Consider the following 22,262-nt stretch of genomic DNA (forward strand, 5'->3'; position numbering starts at 1 on the left):
AGATGTTTTAGGAGAGACAGAAGTGGGAAGAAGGGAGGCAGACAGTGCATTATATACTGCACATGTAAACTTATTTTTAAGTACAATAGTTTCAATTTCCAGGGAACTTGAACAGCTCTTATCTTGTACTTGCTGTTTGAGACCCATGCTTATCAAATTTCTTTGTGTCTTTCATCATGGAATTGATGCTCTAAGAAAGAAAAAAACTTTTTACGAACTCTTATCACATATGTATCTGAGAAAACTTAAAGTGACAAAGTAATTAGAAAAGCTTTATGTTGATGTTTGTTTAATAGTGGTCAATTAGCATAATTAGCATCTAAACAAAACAAAATCCTAGAAGAAATTTAGGCAAACAAAAAAATGGCTGATAGGTTCCTAAAGAAATTAACTGTGACAATATCATTTAATTTGAGAATTCTTCCTGAAAATGTTTTTGGTTTTTTTTCTGTTGTTAAAAGAGTTTTTCAGCTGATATCTTTGATGGATGCCCAGTTACCACAGTCTAGTAATGAAAAAGTAGAACTGGCAATTCTGTGGTTCTTGGATCAGTTCCGTAAAACATATGTGGGAGACCAGCTTCAGCACACCTCAAAGGTAAATATTTGCTGCAAACCACAACATTTGAAATGAAAAAGCCTCTGCAGGAATTGACCTGCCAGTATATCTTAACACATAAAAGCTCTTGCGCTTAGCTGGTGGCTGATTGGCTAGATGGAGAGAGAGAGGGATAGATAGATAACTTACTAATGTTTGTTCATCTGAGTGGGCTTCCAACCACGTATGCTTTTGAGTTTCGGCATGCTAGGAGTTAATATTTTAACAGCTATGTTCATTAAACAATTTTAGGTTACTTTGCATTTCAATTTTTTATTTCAAGCATTTAGCTGGGTTCCGCTATATTGTGTTATATTTCACAGCTGGGTACACAAGATTTATTCTTTTAATAGTTCTGTTCTTTTGACAGTTACTCACTTATGTGGATTCCACTGTATTTCTCACATTACTTGGCTTTTCTGCATTTTAAATAGGGAAGAGGGAAAAGTAAGATGCATCTTTTGAAGAAGCAGCAGTTAATTCACCTTAACTGTAGGGGACAGTCATAATATAGATGTTATAAAGAGAATGTCAGTAAGATGAGATCAATTGATCTTGAGAAAGGCTGAAAGAATTCTGTTGGAGCCCCAAGCAAATCTTTAGCAAGAATTGTGACAGTGACTGAGATTTGGTTTTACTTGTCTAGTACTCTATCCTTGCTTTCTGGTGAACGTTACCCATCTCAAGAATTCTTTTATCCCTTCAGGTTTGAACTGTACTTCAACTTTATTGAATGGTTCCTCACTTAGTATTAAAAATAAAGTTTTACACTCTACTGAATTACTTTTTCATGAAAGCAATGTGTTCCTTTCAATTGTCAAAGCTGATTTGTTATTTTTAAGTATGGTGCACTGCTCTAAATGCTAAGTAACAGAAGGTACACAGTAAAAATGTACTCACGTTCCTGGTATTTTCGTTAGCAAAACTCCTTCTGATGGCAGTTCAAAGGCAACATGGCTGTACAGTAGTTGTTATTCTGATCTGTAATTCCTGGATTATTTTTTCTTTCTATCCAATTTTGAGAGTTTTGGTTTCACCTTATATTCTGACTGATTGAGGTGTAACTGTGTGGAGAAGCCCTATCAATGTATAGTATGCTGTAACAGATTGTTATAGGAGATTGTATACCTGAGCTTTTTATGTCCATCCTTACAGAAAGCTGGAAGAAGCGTTTGTGAGTGGGTGAAGCAGCGGGCAAAAACTGAAGTGCATTATTTATAATCACCTGGAGCTCTGTTGTCAGTAGAAAAAAATGTAAAACTTGAACATTAGCCAGCTACACCAGAATTCAATACATATGAATTTATCGAGCTCAGCAATGTGTTTTGAATAACCGTAAGACTGCCTCTGCAATTGCATTGTGTGGAAGGTTAAATGGTTAATTATTGAGTAAAATGCTGGCTAATGTTTCCATTTGATTTACTGAAGTGCACTTTGTACAGAAAGAATTAACTTTTACCGAAAGTACATGGGGGAAAACTGTAGGATGAATTTAAGAAAATGTTTTTGTTTTCTTTCGCTTTATTGTTTTGGTTCCCCCCCCCCGCCCTGATAAGTGGACATGAATCAAACTGGTAATACATCATATTCCATATACTGCCTTTGCTTATGATGTGTGTCTTATAACCAGACTGGGAAAGTGGGAATTTTGCAAGGCTTTCATGGTGTCTAACAGTTTAGGGGGTATTTCTAAATTCTAGCCCCAGTCTAGCAACTCCATAGTTCATTGCAAATGTATTTTCAAAGTGTGGGTGGTTTGGGGGTTTTTTTATGGTTTGATTACATCTACCAGTATGATTTTAGTTTGCAGTCAAATTACACTTTCTTTTTTTGTTCTGTTCTAGTAGGCCTGATGTAACAGCCTCTCATTTGCATTGATAGAATCCTGTGGTCCATATGACATTGTTTTACAACAGAAGCTGTGTGTAAAGGCATCTGAGCACCCAGTTTTGGTGTTTTTTTTAAAATTTTTTAATAAAACAAAATGAGATGTTTGTATACATTTTACAGTCAAGAGAAAGACAGAAGGCAACGCTTGTATGGTCCTTCTGTTTTATCCTGCTGTAGCAGCAAGTATAGCAGCAGATGGCATTCTACCCTCACAGTTGTAAATCCTCTGATACTGTGTCTTGCTGGCAGCTATCTACAAATATGCAATAAAAAGGCTCACACTTGGAAGCAGAAAAATCAGATATATATCAAATGACTAAGTTAATACACATTTATATAAATATTCAGGATTGCTTGAATTGTTTTATTTACAGAATGGATAATGGAAATTCTGCATGCTTCAGCCATGTTGAAATAATTTTTGAGAATATTTCTCTATCTCAGCATATGCTTGCATACAGAAAAACAGACAATTGTTAGAGAAGGCCGAGTTGTCTAATGAAATTGTAGAACAAGTCTATATAAATATACAAATTTTGTTCATTAACTCATATTCTTAAGTATGTGCATATAATAAATGCAAACTCATTATAGAAAAAGAAAATTGGTAAATTAATGCATTCTTACTAAACAGTCCACTGGGGCTTACAGTCTAAGGAAGAATAGCAAAACCTTAGAGATCTCTTCCATGATACTATAATATACTTTTAGTACAATTACATTTCCAATACAAAAATAATACATCAAGACACTGTCTTTTGGATCAGATATACCTTTGAATGAATATATATTATATGTCTGTTTAATACTAGCCTGGATTCTCTGGTACTGTACAGCACTATTAATATCTATTTGTCTATCAATAGATGTTTTGTTTTCATGCTGATATGACGTAGCCTTCACAGAGTCATCTTTTTGTGGCATATTGCTGATTGGGATGCTGGCAGGGTAGCAGAAGATAAGTTGGCTGGAAAAGCACTGCGCTGTGCTTTACCGAAATTGTAGTCTCAGCTTCTGTCTGTGGTAGCTCTAGCATTACCATAGTGTGCCACTGTTAGCCACTACTGTAAGTAGTGTAATATTGCATTGAAATCTGATTCCTGACATCAAACACACTGCTGTTTTGAATGAGGCTTTTTCCTTTGCAAGATTCTTAACATATCAACAACTATACAATTATTTATTTATATTTGCAAGTGACACTAGGCTGGGAGGAAATGATCACAAAGGACAGGATTGGAATTCAGAATGATCTTCATTAGCTGGAGAGATAACCTGAAAGTTTAAAATGCTGGTGAAACACCGTGCTTAGGAATGAAAATTCCCTTTTAGAGCTACCACTGGGAAATCTCTGACCAGGCAGCATTATTATTTCAGAAAAAGCTGTGAAGTGTAAGCAGGGGTAACTCAACAGTATGTGTTGGTTTTGGACACAAGAAAAATACAACATCTTTGTGGCTGAAGTAGCAGGAATATTGTGTCAGCTGCTGGAATTTCTTATTCTGTTCTGAATATTTGGTTCTGATCGGGCTTCAGCTGGCACAATGTGTCCAATTTGGGGCACCACACTTTGAGAAAACTGTAGACAAATGAGAGTACACCACCACAAAGGAGATGCAGAAGATACTGCTTTGGTTTAGTTTAGCAAATAGGATATTGGTGTGGGACAAAAATTGAGGATGTCAAGAGTCATTCTAGGAAAGCTAGAGATCAGATGTTTTCAGTGCCCTTCAAGGGAAAGACAGGCTTAATTTGTAGCAAGGAAGACTCAGGGAAGGCTTTTTAAATATACAAGTAAGGGAGTAGTGGTGTGTACTACCCAGGATGCTATGGGGGCTTTTGATATATGTCCAGGTATACTTAATTCATTCTTCCATAAAGTACAGAATAAACCAGAAGTCCTGCTGGTCTAATCTCATGCTTCATAATAAGACTGTTATAAATGGTCATGGTTGTTTGCTATGGCTTAGCCAGTGAAAAGCATGCTTAGTGGGGAAATGAACCCTCCTATTTGTATTGTGTGTTATGTCAACCAACCACCGATAAGGAATTTTTCTGTTATTTCAGGGTTTTATTTTAGCCTGGCATGTTTCAAGTAACTCACTACAGCCATTTTAAAAGGAAAAAGAATATGGGTACTAAGAGTGACAGGAATTGCAGTATCTTTGAACATGGAGATTTGGCAGAGGGGACTGACTCCTTTTCCAGCTTAAAACCTGAGTTCACGCCTCATTTATCCATGCTAAGGAAGATCTCTTCTTAATTATCTAGCCACAGGTGGGACTTTCACTGCAGTTTGGAGAGACTATCTGGTGACATCTCTGCTAAGTTGTGTAACTTGCCATGGCAAGTGCAAAAAATAGGTTGGGGGTGCTAAGAATGTATTAGTGGCATTTTTTTATTGAGGGTTAGAGCAGAGTTGTCACTTAATGAGCAGGTGCTTCATGAGTTACAGCGCAAGTTCTTACCTTGCTGTGGCAGGTAGACCAGATCTTGAGGTCTGCTCCTTGCGCTTGAATGCTGCTTGTGTTGTTGCAGAGTGTATTTGTTAACTCAGATAAAAAATATAGTTCAACATTTTTGTACTTGGGATGCTAATTTAAGCTAAACAAGGATAAAAAGGCAAGACTTGTTAGCCAGGACCTTTTCCTGCTTCCAGACACATCAGAGGTTTGTCCTTGGAGGGGAAAAAAAGCAACAGGAGGGGTTTGTCGGCTTCCCTAGAGTGGTTCAAACTGCATCTATTCCAAACTCACCCCTGGGGGAGAGGCTGGATCAGCAGTTGATGGCACGGGCGGGCGTATTTGGCTCTCTGACTGTCTCTAATTGGTAGTTAGAGATTGCCAAGAGTAAATCAAACTGTAGCTTGTTGGATAAGTTTTGCCGATTAACATATCATAGGAAATTTGACTTAGCGAAGTTAATTACTAAAATTTCTTAAGTTAACTTAGAATTGTATCTTTAACTTGAAGCAAATTTAACACTAAGGCATCTTCGTAATCTGGAGTCCTGACACTTTTTAACAGTGTTCAGTTCAGTTTTTTGTATCTACACAGCTTACAGTGATTTTATAAAAAAGATGCGTTTGGTTGAAGACTTTTCTCTTGAGATGTAATAAAGAGTTATTCTAATAGTGTGCTCTTGAAAAGTGTGTGCATACAGAAGTCAAGTTCTTATTGTTAGTTCCTTTGCTTCTTCAGTTTTTTGGGGGAGTGCTTTTAGCTGTTAAATATTTTGTGATTGAAAGTGTAAGTATTTAGTGAACATTTCGGTGGTTCTATATGTGAGAAAGAAATTACATCAAAAATATTAATGTAATTAATGTATTAAGTAGGGTTTAGAAATAGGGTGTAGAACTGTCTGTCATGTCGCTTACTTACACTCTGGGGTTTTTGTGGCATTCTAAGTGAGATTAAGGATTTTATCTCAATTTTGCACTTGTCATGTTTGCTTCCTACAGCATGTGGCGCTATTTAACTAGAGTTATCCCTTTAGTTTACTATTGCCATTCCTGAAACAGAGAGGTCAAAGCTGGAACCTGTTCCCGTGTTTAGGTAAGGGTAGTGTGGTGAGAACGACATTAGTAATAGCAAGTGTTTGAGACTGAGCTATGCTCTTTAGCAGAGCCTGATTACACATCATGGCTCGAGTTCTGTTTTCGGCTTTTATAAGCAGAGCTATTTTTAAGAAATCCCACCCATAATCTTAACCAGTATAGTTATGCTTGCAAGGTTGGTGTTTGTTTTGTATATTAAAAAGATATTATTGGCTAAAATACATTTAAGTAAACTCTTCTGCTCCACTGTGAAGCAATTAATGGTTCCCTGTTCTGCTCTTTCTAATCAAACAGTAGCCCTGAATGTGTTTAGAGAAGTCTGGAGGTAATTTTCATCTGTACCAGATGGCTCTACTTCGAGGGATACCTCCAGAAGTGAAGAACACTGGCAATAGGGTGTTCCAGCAAGCCATGTATTTTCTTTTGTCCCAGCCTTAAGTAAAAGTGATAGGGACCCAAGGTAGAAAAAGTATGAGTTAGAATTCAAACTGTTCTGTTTCTGGGCAACAGCCCCATGTACAAATGAAGAGATACAGCTGCCACCTTCTGTGGGTGCATCAGTGGAGTCATCTGGGGAATCGGGTCTGGTTTTTAATCTAGGGCAGTTAAGAGTGAAGAAGGAAGTAGGAGTATGGATTAATGTTTCATAAAGAGCCTTTACAAATACAAGTTGAAGCATGATTATAAAGTGGGGTGGGGGGATGCAAATAGGATTTCTTACTGTATCCTGTATGTGTTTTATTTGCTTATGTGGACAATATAAAGAAGTTACTGTATTAACTTTTAGGATTGCATCTATATGTGTTTTTAAAGCTTTTAAATTATAGACTTGATATATGAGGTAGATCTGCATTATGATAAAAAAATAACTGGAGAGTTTAGAATTTAGACTACAGTGCGTTTAGAGGGGAGGAAAAAATATAATTTCCTTGCTGAATGTTGTTTGCAGTAGCTGAAAGCAAAAAACGCATGTAACCAGGTATCATCTAACCAGTGAACACAGGCTTCTCTTATAATGTGTAGTGTGTATTCTGTTGTCTTATGTTATTTTGGTATTTCTTCAGTATATGTATATTTCTTTGATTCCATTGCCTGCAGACACAGAAGCATGACCTAGCAAAAAAAAAAAAAAAAAAAAAAAAAAAAGACCAACCCAAAACATAGTTGTGCAGAATGTGACTACTTTTCACCCTGCACAATATAAGACCCAGAGATCTGCAGCAGTCCCACTGACTTTAGTGGAGATCTTTGCAAGTAAAGGTGTTGTTCATCTGTGTGCATCTCATAAAAGATTCTGTGTCTTCATGATTAATGATGTCTTAACACTTATGAATGATTATCCTTTTCTGAGCTGTAAAATACATATACTGTTTTATTTCATTACAGTGAGGTGAAGATCACAACACTGACAGGTGCTGGAAATTAGCAGGCAGTTTTGAAATTGTTCTGTGCACTAGAAATTAGATCTCATTTTAATTCAGCTTTTCCAAACTAGTAAATGAGGTTAATGCCATACATATTCAGCTGATATGGATGAAGAAATTGATATAAAGTAGATCAACATAGCTACAGGGCTACTTTAATTTATAGGTAAAGAGGCAGTGATAAATGAAAGTAATGTAGTAGTGGTCACTAAACTCCTCAGCCATCAGGGATTCAATAGTGTTAGCTGCTCATTAAAGGCATTGTTGGGGTACATCAAATAGAAATTTGAAAAGAAATAGCCAACTAACCCTTAATTATCAAAACATAGAAAATACTAATTATACCTTAATTAGCTTTTCTTTTAATGTACTGAAATTGTTACTTTTTGTGTAGCACAAATGGATAGTTATATCAACAATAAATAGGTTGTTTTAATAACTTTCTTCTACCTCTGGGAAAACCACACTCCAATTTTTAATATGCAATAATGCTTCTCTCTAGCCTGTAGGAGATGAAAATTATTAAGTAGCTTTATTTTTTGAAGATTTTACAGCAGCTTTGGGAAGAATTATTTCACCATGCATCAATTATTTTTAATTGAACTGAATATTTTTCAGATTGCATGAAATGCCTCTCATTTAAGTTTAACATTTAGAGTTTGTTAAAGAAGCATCATAGTGAGAATTGGGTACAACTTATTTCTGTGGCATAGTCTAGGAAGAATAAAGAACGGTTGTTTCAGAAGAAAAACATTGGCACTGGTATTTTTTCCTTCACTGGGCCAAATCCCATTTTTACTCTGTTTCACAGCTACCACAATGTTCTCATCCAATCTCCTTGCAGTTCATATAGGAAAAGAAAGTAGGGATTGACTTTAGTGGGCTTGGATCCATCTGGTACTGATGAAAAGCTTCAATAGCTGTTGGAAAATTCATTTCCTTTTGAGGTAGTGTTTAGCCTCCCCTCTGTGGCTGTATGTGCAGGAAAGGAATGTCACAAGCAGAACTAGGTTTGTTTTATCCAACACAACAGGTATGTGTTTTTTCCAAATAAATGATGGGAAGGAAATACTACATAGTACTGGTCATAAAAGCCTCTAGATTCATGTAACTGTCCATGGTGAATTAAATAGAATATAATTGCTAGTACAGAAATCAAAGTAAGTAGATGTTATCAAGGTGAGTGATCAAAGTATTGCAGGATTTTTCCAGATCTGTAGAACTAATACAAACTTCCTAAGAAATGTCATTAATGCCATTTTTGTAAACTTTTTCTTCTAAACATTTTTAGCTTTAAAATATAACAAATAAGATATTATGCTTACCTACAGAACTTAAGAGGTTACAAGGTACCAACTTAAATTTCAAAGAGATTTCAAGATTTTTACATAGGCTCAGCATTCAGTATGGTCAAAATGCTGGGAAAGATAAGACTGAAATGGACAAATACAGTTGTATTGTTTGACAAGTAATTTCCTGGTGATTTTAGTCATACCTGTAAAGAAAAATCTTGTTACCAAAGCCTTAAAAAGCAAAAATGAAATGAGAACATTTAATGTTTCTTGAACTAAATATCTGTCTTCCAGCATGGAGACAACGACAAAACTAGTCAAATCTGTAATGCAGCCTTTTAAGTGTAGGATCTTTTTCTGGGATTGGAGTTGCCAGTTTGGCTTGGAGCAGCTCAGTGTTCAGCATTCATCATTTTTTTGGATGAAAGAATTGGCAGTGTGTTTTCTTTATTATTGTCCTCAGAAAAAAAAATGTTGCTTCATATGTATGTGAATTACTTTGGCTCTTTCCTCTTCGAGGCTCTGACTTCTCAACTCACCAATTTCTAGCAAGTTTAGGAGCTAGAGAAGATTTACTCAAGTAAATGTTACTCAGGCAGATCTCCTTTCATGTTTTCTATCATAGTTCCTACCTGCCATGAGCAGAAAGAACTTTCAGCAAATATTCCTGAACTAAAATTTGAACTTACTTAATTGCCTAAAGATTGGACAAGCTAAGTTAATTGTGCCATTGCTTATAAAAATATATATTTATTTTTAATTCTAGATTGTGGCTTGCACTGACAACCATCTTGCTTCATGTGAAAAATAATTGGATTTCCTTTGAAGAAATCTAATACTTCTTTAAGTATTCTTTAAGTACTTAGGGCAGAATTTTTTGTTTTTCTGTTTTTAAATTAAAAAAAACAAACAAACAAACAAAAAAACCAAAACAAAAAAACCAACAAAAAACCAAAACCAAATGAGCTAAAATCTGTGACATTTTAATTCATGGGACTAGACAGCAATTCTTACTTACAATGCCTTGGCAAACATTAAACCACAATACACTGTGCCTGTTCTTTAACTACTTTTAGAAATTTCTTTATTGAATTTCTCTATTACTTGGAAATTCTGTACAGTAAAGAACCTATCAGAACATAAAGACAAACACTAAGGACTTTGCAGTGTCATAAACATTGGTTTTCTCATCAGGTTGAGTTGTGAAGTATTCTTCATTTTACATATCCTCAATTCTGTCATTTTTTTACTTGGTTGTTTTATGCAGGAATCAGTATGGTTTTCTTCTTGGACTATGCAGTACTTTTTCTTCTGCATTTGCTTGAGGAAATTTTTGTTTTGTTTTCTCTTTTCCAAAATTGTACATTATATACTCCTAGTCTTCCTCCTTTTCTTGCAATGCTCTTTAAAATCTTTAAATCCTTAAAATCTCCTCCCCCCCCCCCCCTTAAGTGCTGTATATTTGCTGTTCAGTTACCTACACCTTTATCTTACTAACTTGTTATCTTTTGGATCATTGCTCATGACAACTAAAACCTGCATGAATCTTTATATAGATATTATTTAATCACATGTTTGCAATTAAAGCACGGGTTTAAGTGCTGTGCTATTTTATTTTAGAATTTTATAATACAAATCAGCCAATCTTAAAAATAAATAATTAGCATAGTTCAGTTCTGCACTTGGCTGTAACTGAGCTTTATTTTGTAGCTGCTAATAAAGGCACATTATCATGTTCAGGCATTGCAATTATCATTGAAATGTGTATGTCCATTAACTGCAACATTAGGCTGAGGATATAATTACTGTCTAGAGCCAATATCTTTGTGAAGTTACGTCTATGATGCTATTAAGCTATAAGCAATATTTGTAAACCAATATTTAAATGTTACAGAATTGATACCATCACTTGCGGACTTAAAAACTAATCCTACTTCCACTCCAAATTATTGACGACTTAAGTGTTTGGAAAATATATTATTGGGTTATTTGGATGTGAGTATAATTTGTGATTTGAGAGAGACTACTATATTTCTAATAGCAAGTGCCCAGAACAAATTGATCTCGTGGCAGGAGAAGAGAGAAGCTGTGGTAACAGCAAAATGCTGATAAAACAGTGGTACAGTATGTCACAGAATGCTGCAAACATGATTAATTTTTCCTTCTATTAGAGTTACATTTCAGGCAATTTAGTACAGCAATTTAACTACAAAAAAACCTGTTGCATGCTAAGGAAAGAATAAGGAAAATACTTTCCTAATAATGTTACAAGTATATTTTAAAGAGGAATGAGATTGTCTGTTCATTGATTTGCTTTCTGAAAATTTCTAGTATTTATGCTGACAGAAGAACATGAAATTTCCTGTGAAGTTAGGTGTGTAGTTCATTTGCAAAACTAGGCTAAGTCACTTGTAACTAATTTCACACACATGGAGATGTTTGGATCTATAATGAAGTGCCCTTTTTTTCACATTTTGTTTTTATATGCAAAATAGGCATGGTGGTAGCTGACTGTTAAGTATTTGCATCAATTAATTTTCTGTTCCATTCCCTTAGTATGTGAGTGATAGCTATTGGTTTGTTTCATTTGCTTACCTCTCTCAGAAATTGAGATTTAGGGAATGCTGATGGGCGGAATGTTAGAGAATCGATTTTTCAGCATTTTTCATCTTATTTTTAATGCAAGTGTATTTAAATTTTTTCTAGCACAGAGGAACTATTACAGTGCTTAGTGATTTTTATCTGATATAGCCTAATATAATTCCTTTTTCTATGTTACAGAAGTAGTTTCAAATTTTGCTTTCTTGTACGCCTGCGTTGTGGCTTACCTGCCTCTACGTTGTCTTTGATGACTGGACTCAGTTGTAATGACACTATGTATGTTTTCTGTCCATGTCACTGAATACTACTTTGTATTTATTATATTGTTTGTATTTATTATATTGATTAGGTTCTTCGTTTAATAATTCAGTTATCATTTCACCTCAAGCAGATCCTTTTCTCTGAGTAACTTCTAACTGCTGGACCTATCCACTTGTGCTGTATATCCCATACCAACTTAGCAAGAAGGAATAAACAGCAGATAGGGCATCTTGGGGGAAAAAAACCCCCAGGCTATCTTATGACTTACTCATCTAAACTGTATTGGTTTGTTGCTGTATGTTGGCTGCATATCCTCATTATTTAAGTAGCTTAATGAATTAATTTCCCAGACCTTGAAGTAAGTAAATTAACCATCACAGTTCAGACCAGAGTGAATAATTCTTTAATATTAGACTATGGCAATTTTTATGACTCAAGTTAAACTTAATTATGAAATTGCTTATTGCATATTTGTGTAATTCAGAGAAGAAAAAAATGCAAAATAACACATGATAAGTACATCTGTCAAAAAAGAACAAAACAGTAAAATCCTAGGAGATTAAGTTACTCTTGTTGATACTGGCTGAATTATACATCATTCAGCTTAGATACTATGTTCCTCGTCTGCACTGGTCAGCAATGCTAAAAGGTTTTTTGTTTAATTTTAGCTGATCAGCTGCTTAGCATCTCCTTCAAAAATACTTAAGAACTTAATTTAGTTACCAGCAACTAGTATATTACTAAAACAGTCCTCTAAGTGATCCTCTAGATTTTCCTTTAGAATAGTGTTGTCATTTTAGATTTATCTGGGGAATGTGTATTTCTTAAATAGGAATTGTTCTAGAGCACTGACTTAAGTTCATTTTAAAGATCCACAAACCACACACCCCCCCCCCGCCCCGAAAATATGTAACTCAAGTAATAATCTTTCCAGGTACCTTTATGCACTGACATTTTCTATTCTTACATGAGAAGCAAACATGATAATTGAGTAGATTAAGTACAAAATTGCACTCCTTGTGACCTCAAGGTCAGTTGTTTTTGACCTTACAAAAAAGCGCAGTTTCTGACCTGTGTTAAAAGTTGCATGTAAACTGTCAGTCTCTTGGAGTATTTTCTGCTTATTTTGTTACAGGCACAATTTATGGTATAACCCAGAATCGCAAAGAACATTCTGTTTGTCCTTTTACCTTTTCTTCTCATATCAGTACTCCTGTTTTTATTAAAAAAACAGTATTAGATAGTTTGCATTCGTATTATGATGGTTTATTCATTTTTTTTACGCTTTTTAGACTCATTTACAAGTATTTGTACTGAAAGATCAATGTTGACCTGATACCTTAAAAAAAAAAGAAGACAAGTGTTTGTGCAGCAGCATGTACAGAAAACTTTGTCTCTTTTCATCAAGCTGTTGTCACCTAACCATCCAGTCTAACCAGAAATACATCACTTCCACTCTAGAAGAGATAAAGTCAATGGAGCTGAATTGCTAAGGACTATTTCCTGCAGAGCAGCGGCAGTCATATCCAGGATATAGTATAAGAAACCTTTTGGGGTTTGAGATATAAATGAGGCTTCAGCTACTTCCTCTATTTTGTAGTTCCTTTGATCTGGAAACTTTCCAGGTTGATGAAGTCATCAGATTTCTGAATCAAGGTTTTGGATTTTGTTGTTCGTTGGGGGAGGGAGGGGGGATGTTGTTGGGTGTTTTTTTTTTTGGACTGCCCTTGGCTTCACATGTGTCGTGGTTTAACCCCAGCCAGCAACTAAGCACCACGCAGTCGCTCACTCACTCCCCCCCACCCAGTGGGATGGGGAGAAAATCAGGAAAAGAAGTAAAACTCCTGGGTTGAGATAAGAACGGTTTAATAGAACAGAAAAGAAGAAACTAATAATGATAATGGTAACACTAATAAAATGACAACAGTAGTAATAAAAGGATTGAAATGTACAAATGATGCACAGGGCAATTGCTTACCACCCGCCGACCGACACCCGGCCAGTCCCCCAGCGGCGAATCCCTGCCCCCCCCTTCCCGGTTCCTAAACTAGATGGGACGTCCCATGGTATGGAATACACCGTTGGCCAGTTTGGGTCAGGTGCCCTGGCTGGGCATGAGAAGCTGAAAAATCCTTGACTACAGTCTAAACACTACTGAGCAGCAACTGAAATCATCAGTGTTATCAGCATTCTTCTCATACTGAACTCAAAACATAGCACTGCACCAGCTACTAGGAAGACAATTAACTCTATCCCAGCTGAAACCAGGACAACATGCCTTATGTAAATGGCCGATATGCTGTCTGAAATTATCATAGTAAAGAAAACACCCACATCATTGTAAAATGCTTCATGACAAATTAAGTGAAAGGTTTCCTCTGAGACAGATCAGATGTCGTACCTATGTCCTTCCTTTTGCATCTGTATGAAAATAACTTTACCAAAAAAGGTTTGAACAGAGATCGGTACAGAAACTGCATTTTGCTCAGTCAAGGAAAGGGCTTCCAGCATGCACTCCGGTTCCTATTTGTGTGTCGATTCATGGCTTATCCAAACATTTTGATAATGCCTGCACTGTTTTCCCAGTGCTTTCAGCAAATTATAGATATACTCTAGTGAATTAAGATGTTCCAGGCAAAGTTGGATTTAGTGATAGTTGTTTGCAAATATAGAAAAAAAGAGTTGAACCATGAGGTATTTCTTGATGTCTCTGCTGTACACGTTAGGGGGTTTTAGCTTGTTCCTGCCATATTCCATTAATGTAAATATGGACAGTCTAATTTTTTTTCTTTATCATATATTATCTACTTACCTTGTGTGTACTGTTACTAATGTCAGAGGAATAAAATTTGTGACATGATGAAGTTCAGGATTTACATCTATGTTTCCAAATGCTTTCAGCAGCGTTGCTTCCTGATGACTAGCAGGTCAGCCGTGGCCTTTCAGTCTTGAGGACTTACTAGTCATCAGTTGTAAGATGGATATTTGCTAGACCTTTAATGCTGCTCAGTGCAGTCTTTCAGTGCTTTAAAATTTCCCAGAATATTGAAAATATATTTGTACTGGTCTGCATAACTACAATAGGCAGTCTTATGCTTCAAGTTGATTGAAGAGATCTAAGGACACTGAAGAAACAATAGTTGTGAATTCCTAATAGGAGTAGGAGACAATAAATAAACTTGTTTGATAGTTGGTGATCAGATGATCAGTCATTCTGTGCAGGGGAGTTTCCCTTTTTCGGTTGAGATTTAATGGTTCATGCTATAATTGGAGAATCTCTGTGAGAGAAAGGTTTAACTTAATTTTACTTTTTCTGGGTATTGCACTTAGTCCCTCTTTGATAACGTGGCAGGCACATGAAATCCTAAAACATACTGTTCTGAGAGAATGGACTTCTTGGGCTAAGAACACATGAAACCAGCAGTTCAAAATGTCTATCCAAACATCAATTAAGTGCAGGTTCCTTCAATATACTAGTGGGATCCTTCCATTTAAGTCAGTTGCTTTGGTGAGTTACTTCTTTGTTACTATTTTAAGCTTTACTTTTTCTATAGTAAGGGAGTTCAGAAACTGAATTTCTTCTGTTCCTGTCATTAAAAGTAATCGATGAAATGATGAGGAAAAGAAAAAAAGACATCGCTGTAGAGAAATTGTGAGTGACTTTTATGGACATCTGAATTTTAATTGGGTATTTTAAACCTATTTTACTTATCCTTTTTAGAGTTGTTCTTGCTTCAGTGCTCACTGGAAATATTTGCTGAGATTCAACAACAGAGTCATTCATCAAAAAAGTAGGATAGGCATGGGTTTGGTTTTTTTCCACAGCCTTAACTGTCATTAAAGTGGGGGTGAAAGGAAGATGTTGAATCATTCTTAAGTCAGATTTTTTAATTTGTGTTGAGATAATTTTGAGTGTAGAAAATTTATACAGTGATTATTCATTAGAACAGAACTATTTCTTTTTCATAAGGTACTTAAGCATATACTCAGAAGTTAATGTTTCCTTCAGCAAATATATTTCCTTACAAATATGTAGGAATAATTTTAGCAATTCTGAGAAATTTGGTCAACTGAGTTACTATTTAAGGCCTTATTTTCTATTCAGTTGACCTAGTGACTTCAGAAACTAAGGCAGCCAGATTTATCTGAAGTTTCTGTATTGGGACTCTTGGTGAGAGAGATTTCGCATGTCCTTGAAAATTTGGAGCAAAAATTAAAGACAAAAGTTTAACTTAGACACTAAAAGACTAAGACAATTAAATGGAGTTGGTGTCAGAGTTTTTTAGCCCAGCAGCATTCTAAAACTATTCAGAAATGGGTTGGTGAAGGTGGGTGGACTGATTGGGTGATGAAATCTGATTATTTTTTTTTTTTCTCCTTTCCACTAAATATCTGGATCATTTGCACTTTTCATCCCATTTTATTGTACCATTAGGAAAAGCAGTAAAGTTTTCTCAGATAAACCCAGATCTTAAACTGGGAAAATACTTTAAAAGTAATAGATATGGAGACTTTTTTCTTTGGTGTGATTGGCTTTGGTGGTCACAATCAAAAGAGCATACAAGGCATGGTGTTAGAGGCTACACAGATAGGATTTTACTCTACAGGAAAAGGAACATGAACCCATTGCTACTGTATTATTTCCTTTTTTGTGTTGCACAGAAGATTGGCATCTTTCTGGGAGGTCTTGTGGCAAACCAACCTACCTCGGGTCATTTTTCTCCTTAGGGAAGATTTGGCTTGTCACCTTCAGATCCAGGACCACTCATAAAGGTCCAGGTGACAGGTCAGTGTCTTTAAGTGTGCTTTCTATCCAAGTAAGGTAAGCGAGTGAGAGTTATTTTAAGTCATGAGAGATAAGCAACTTCATTTTAGGAATCTGTAGTAGGGTTGGTATAGATATTTTGAAGAAGCCTGTTTCTTCAAAAGTTTTTCAAGGCATTGACATGAGCTTATTTTTGCAAGGCCGAAGAGCTTAGACTGGAAACCCTTTCACATCTCTTGTCAACCATTTTGAATACGCTTACAGTATGAGCATGTTGAAATTTAGGAATTCTGATGGTCTTCCTTAAATATACAGTCTTCTGCTCTTCTTCAAACAGAATATTGGATTCTGTAACTTTGGCTAATGAGACTCTTTTGAAGGTGTTCGTAGCATGCTGTGAAATCAACGATTTCAACTGAGATCAGGATTGAAAATGATACATCTACTTTTTCTGGTTGTGCTGTCCATGATCTTGGCTATGCAGGGCACTTTCCAAGTAGAATCTATGACAATTTGTAATTTTCTTGCAGAAAGTGAGTTCACTGTCAAGTTTCCATGAACTAGAGATTCCAGAACTTGTATTAGTTGCAGCACACATACATCATTCTTTTTTACATACACTGTTGCCCATGTTCAGCCACACATCCAAATGAGGCTCTTCAAAGACTTCTTGAGTCATTCCACATCTATTGTTATTTTGCATGAGAAAAAACTGTACAGCTTCCTGTTGCTGTTATGAAAATGCCATCTTTTATTACAGAGACGTAAGTCCCAGATGTGGGTTTTCTAATGGTCTAATACAGACCTGAGGAGCTCGTATGTACCTATCCCATCATTCTAGACTTCCACGTTTTCTTGGAAGTTGGTATAAAAAATTTCAGACTAATTATATGTTTAAACAAACACACACATAGTGAATTATAAAAGAATACTGATTTCATGAACATTTATCTAAAATAATCAAATGCCAGCTCACTGAAGTCAATTAGTTGTTCCTAGGTCAAGGAAGGGATTTTAGAATTTTTACAAGACAACTGCCACGGAGGATATAATTCACAAGCAGTTGTGCCTCCTTCTACCTACATATCTATCTCATAAATATAGGTATCTCTTATCTTTCCTTGCGGATGCCTATATTAGTATATTACTGTATGTAGCTTTTTGAATCAGTGAGGTTTATTAACTTAACATCCTTCAAATTATTGTAAATTATGGTCGTTGGAAATTCAAATGCAGTGAAGTGAGAATGACCAGTTGCTTCTCTGGATTCTCTCCTAATGATTTCATTCCTCTCATCCTAATCAGGCATATCTGAACATGGTAAAGTAATTTGCTCTGTGTCAATCACTTGAAATTCATTGATAGGTGATAAATGCTACTTATTTCTTCAACTTCATCATCTTTTAGAGAAGTTGGTTGCTCAAAGTATGGAGATAGTCTTCATCCTATGAGATAATTGTTTTAACTACACACGCTTTACAACTGAAGCCTCTCTGTATATGTGCTTTCTGAGTGTCATGGAGCTGTGGCTGAATTTAGTACAGTACCAGGACTGCCTTGTAAAGTTGCCAGTACCCTTTGAAGCTTAGGAGGAAAGGTGTTCTCCTAAACAACTGAGATTTAAATGAAGTTCATATTTTGCGAAGTAAATACCTAGAATCAGAGAGAAAATTTATGATTCATATTTATTAGTACTTGTGGTAATCCTTTTAAAAGTAGGGGGTTTTAATTATACATGTGAAATCCACCATTTTCTTTACAAATAAATAAATAAATAAATAAATAGCATCTATTGGGAAAGATATCGTATGTCTTACAACTAGAAAGTCAGCAGAGGGAGCACGAGTTAACAAGCAGAATTGTATTCTGTGTGATAGACTGGTGGTGGTGATGGTTCTGGTGAACAAGCAGTGAATAATCAAATACTTGTTTGGTTTGTATTCTATAAGGGTTTAATCACACTAACACTTTCATACTACCAGCTTGAATACACTTAGATGGTAAACTATATGATGTTATTTCTAAAGGTATATAGAACTGTCAAGCAGAACTGAGCTATGATAAGTAGGGGTGTTTGTCGTGAACCTTGGATTACTTTTAGCAGTGGTTTGCCTTTTGCTTTCTCCATTTGCCAATAAGCAAGTACCTTGTGCAAGTATATCCCTTCTGTTCATCTCTGGACGGCCAAGGGGAAGGGAGGCGGGCGGGTGGAGGCTGCTTGCTCTTCAGTGTCTTCACCTACAGGTTGGTGGCATTGAGCTTCCTACTTGCCTTGACACTACTTTGGCCCAAAACAAGTGAGAAAATACTTTTGAGAAAACATGTTTCATTTTTAAGCATGCTTAACCTTAATAGTTATGACAAGTTTTTAAAAATCTGTGCATTTGAGGTGGCATTAATAATTCATGTGTGTTTCATTAAAAAAAGAACAAACTGTCTGTAGGGTCATTAAATTCTTACTTGGCTAAGATCATCAAAGTTTAGATGACCTAAAACGGTACATTGTTGGGATCGTAATATGCTGCTTGAAAAAAAAAAATACCCCGTGATTTAGTTTTGATTCTGACAGTACTCAAAAGGATTTGTTATGTCTTACAGACCTTTCTGCAAACTACTAATGGGATGAACACAATATATCACTTTTATAATAGCGAGCTATTAAAGGCAAACATAAAGCAGTCTGAAGCCCATAAGTGCTGCCAACAGCTCCTGCTTTAATGAATTCCCTTTTAGATGTCCATTAAATGCTCATGGCAAATGTACTCATAATGGAAATGGCAAATCTAAATGGGTAGATATGAATAATCCATGGAGTTTAAATTCTGTTTATGATCATCTTCACATTTAGTTTTCAAGACAACGCAGTTTAGTTTTCATTACAGTTTGGAATAAAGAGGACAGGGAGTAATTGATTGCTTCAAGCAGATTAAAATCAATGGGTTGCTTTTCAAAGAACCCGTTCAATGCAGTAATTTCAACTTTAAACATTGATTTAGGAAACTCAACACAAAATGTTTTGTGCCGTGTGAACTTTTATGTGGAAAGACTAATACTAATTTTATTTCTATATATTTCTATATACAGATATATAGAGGTTGTTATCAGTGTGTGCATGAGTAAATAGTGATCTATATTAAGTCATTTTGATATTATTGCACTCATATAATGAATCAATGAGATTCCCGTCATCATTGTGATACTGTTTGTAAACCATTAGCACACAGAAATTACAGCCCATCATACATCATTACTGTGATTGAGGCTTTATTACCATATTCTCAAATTGCTTGCTTGCTATAAAACTAAATAGACACCAGACAACTATAGGTAGACGATAGACTGTGCATTATTGTACTGGAATAATGAAGGATTATTGTAGCATAATGGGGCACAACTTAGGAGGAAAATAAACTTGGCAGCAAAGGAGAACTTCAGTGTTTTTACTGTTTGTTGTTACTACTTTAAAGGTCAAATATATTTGTTATGATCAAGTTACTGTTTCCTTATTTCATGAATCATACACTTTTCATATTTCAAATAGGCCTTCTTTTATATTTAGGCATTTAAAACCTGGGAACTGCACTGCAACATTCCACTCCAAAGACAGATAGACAGCTTTTGAAGTACTGGTATGGTTGTGAAGGTGGTGGGGTGGGCGATAGGACGTCCGTAGCAATTCACATTTATATTGTATTGTGCTAAAAAGAAACGGAGAGGAAAAACTGCATCAACAGACATCAGCTGTTAAGAAGTGATTAAATTCTACAAACAGACAGAGGCAAAGTATACATTAGGAATTTTAGCTGCTGTAGTGAAAGAATTCATGGTATCTTGAACTTAAAAGAGGAGAAAACACACTGAATTTGGATTTTGAGAATTTAACAATCTCTCATGACAGAACTGAGGGCTTTACAACACCAGGACTTGCAGGGTATGCTCAGGGCGTTACTTTCTCCAGCTGCAAGAAAAGCTTCTAAACTTTGGAGTGAATTTAGGCCCATAGGTCACCCAGTGGTAATCCCAAAGGCTCAATGGAGATAGAACTGCAGCTCCAAAAGACGTTTTGTATCATCCTCTGGAGGTACCTCAAGCCCACCCATGTACTCTCTCTCCCACTTCTGTCCCCATGTTCTTCCTCACACCTTTCTCTCCCCGCTGGCTCGCGCTCACTTTCTCCTGCTTCTTTAACAATGAATTCCTCCTGTGCTACATGTCTTCAGTGAATTTGAAGTGACATTTGAGATAACTCATTCATAATCCTAAAGCTTTTTTTTTTTTTTTTTGTGTGTGTGTGTGTGTGTGTGTGTAGAATTTAAGATCTTCCATAACAGGATTTATTCTGACTAGGCCAGGTAAGCACTGGTTCGCTGAGGAGTAATGGAAACATGCAGAGTTTCTGAAGTGGTTCCAGGTTATTACAATGATCAATTACTTGTGTTTCTGTAGGACCTACAAGCCTTGGTTGTGTTCAAATACCAAACTATTAGTGTACATGTGTGTCAGCCCTATTTTGAAAAGGTATGTAGAAACATACTTTGCTTTAACAATGGATGTTATCAGCCATAGTGAAAATGTAATTATTGTTTCTTAGAGCTTGTAGTCAAGTGTACAGCAAGAGACAGTGGATCCTTACAACAAATAGAAAGGAAAATAAGAATGTGACTGTATAACCCTGTACAGTCTGGGTGTATTATTTTATTACAAAACTTGAATGATTCACTGCTGAGTGATGATAAATCTTCAAGTTTACCCTACTGTAGCTTGGCTGGGATCTCAGGGACTCAGTTGTGTGCTCCCAACTCCTGTTTTTATTCTCAAGTAGCAGTAGGTGTGTTGATTCTAGTAACTGTTATTAAAAACAGACCTTTAACATACTTCTTTTGGAGGAATCATCTAACTATAGGCATAAAATTCACCTCACTGGGCAGTGCTAATACTTGCTGTCATCCAAGAGCTTTATCATCATTTGTCCCATTAGATATGCAGAACTGAATGAGTTGGGAGACAAAAAGAATCAAGCAAAGTTAATTTTTAAAAACTGTATTGCTGGTATAATATAAATGTATGAAGTGTGTGTGAGAGTAAATATGTGTAATTATTTCCAATTTTCTTGGGTTGGATGTCGTATTTGAAAAATAGTCTTAACTTTCTAGTCAGAAGGCTTAGTTGTAAGTGTTGACTTATTTTTTTTATACAGTTTTCTTTGTATAAAAGCTGCAGGACAGAATGAGCGGGAGTATTTAAACATTAATGCAATTGTTCACGTAGATATTTAACCATTTTAAAGTATACTCCCATTAGCTTTGCCAACACCATAATTGAACAGAAAGCCAAAGTCAGATTAGTAAGCATATAAGGTACTAGTCAACTATATCTTCACTCAGAGCTTTCTTACCACACACAGCTGCTTGATTTCTCATTTTTGTCAAACATATTTCTGATTTTAGCATTATCAGTCCAACAGTTTTTCTAACAGTCAAGCTCAGGTATGTATATTCTGGAGATAAACGAGATTTGTTAAGGCTTTCCAGCTAAGTTTCTTCAAATAAAATAACACTTAACCTGCCAATCACTTAATCATGACTCATGACCCATTTTTATTAAAAGTTAGATTTAGCAAGTGTGAATAAGGCTTCAGCTGTATAAGCAAGTCTTTTACAGAAGTAAATGCTTTATTTGGTTTGGTTTGTGGATTGTTTTTTTTTTTTCCTAATAATGGGAAGTTCCTCTATAGTTCTTATGAGCGTATTTATGTGTAAGTGACCTAATAGATGTTACAACATTTTCATTATGAATGTTTGTTGTTAAAGAGGGAAAGTATAAATAGCCTTTTAACTTCTTGCATTTCTGCATGTGTTGCTATCCTGTAAACAAAT

At 35.7% G+C, this 22,262-nt stretch overlaps 1 protein-coding gene across 7 annotated transcripts in view; it reads left to right on the forward strand.

Annotated features, from left to right (window-relative positions):
• The window catches only part of RANBP17 (RAN binding protein 17), a 165,036-nt gene that overhangs the window by 26,840 nt on the left and 115,934 nt on the right, over positions 1–22,262 (forward strand). For all 7 annotated transcript variants that reach the window (XR_012654361.1, XR_012654359.1, XR_012654360.1 and 4 more), the window contains exon 14: positions 462–597. Coding sequence is in view for 4 of the 7 variants with exons in the window: in XM_075057115.1 (XP_074913216.1) it covers positions 462–597 (136 nt within the window). In the remaining 3 variants the exon portion in view is untranslated. The remainder of the gene's footprint in view (positions 1–461; positions 598–22,262) is intronic.

Source organism: Buteo buteo, chromosome 24, assembly GCF_964188355.1.
Source record: "Buteo buteo chromosome 24, bButBut1.hap1.1, whole genome shotgun sequence".
NCBI classification, from domain to species: domain Eukaryota; kingdom Metazoa; phylum Chordata; class Aves; order Accipitriformes; family Accipitridae; genus Buteo; species Buteo buteo.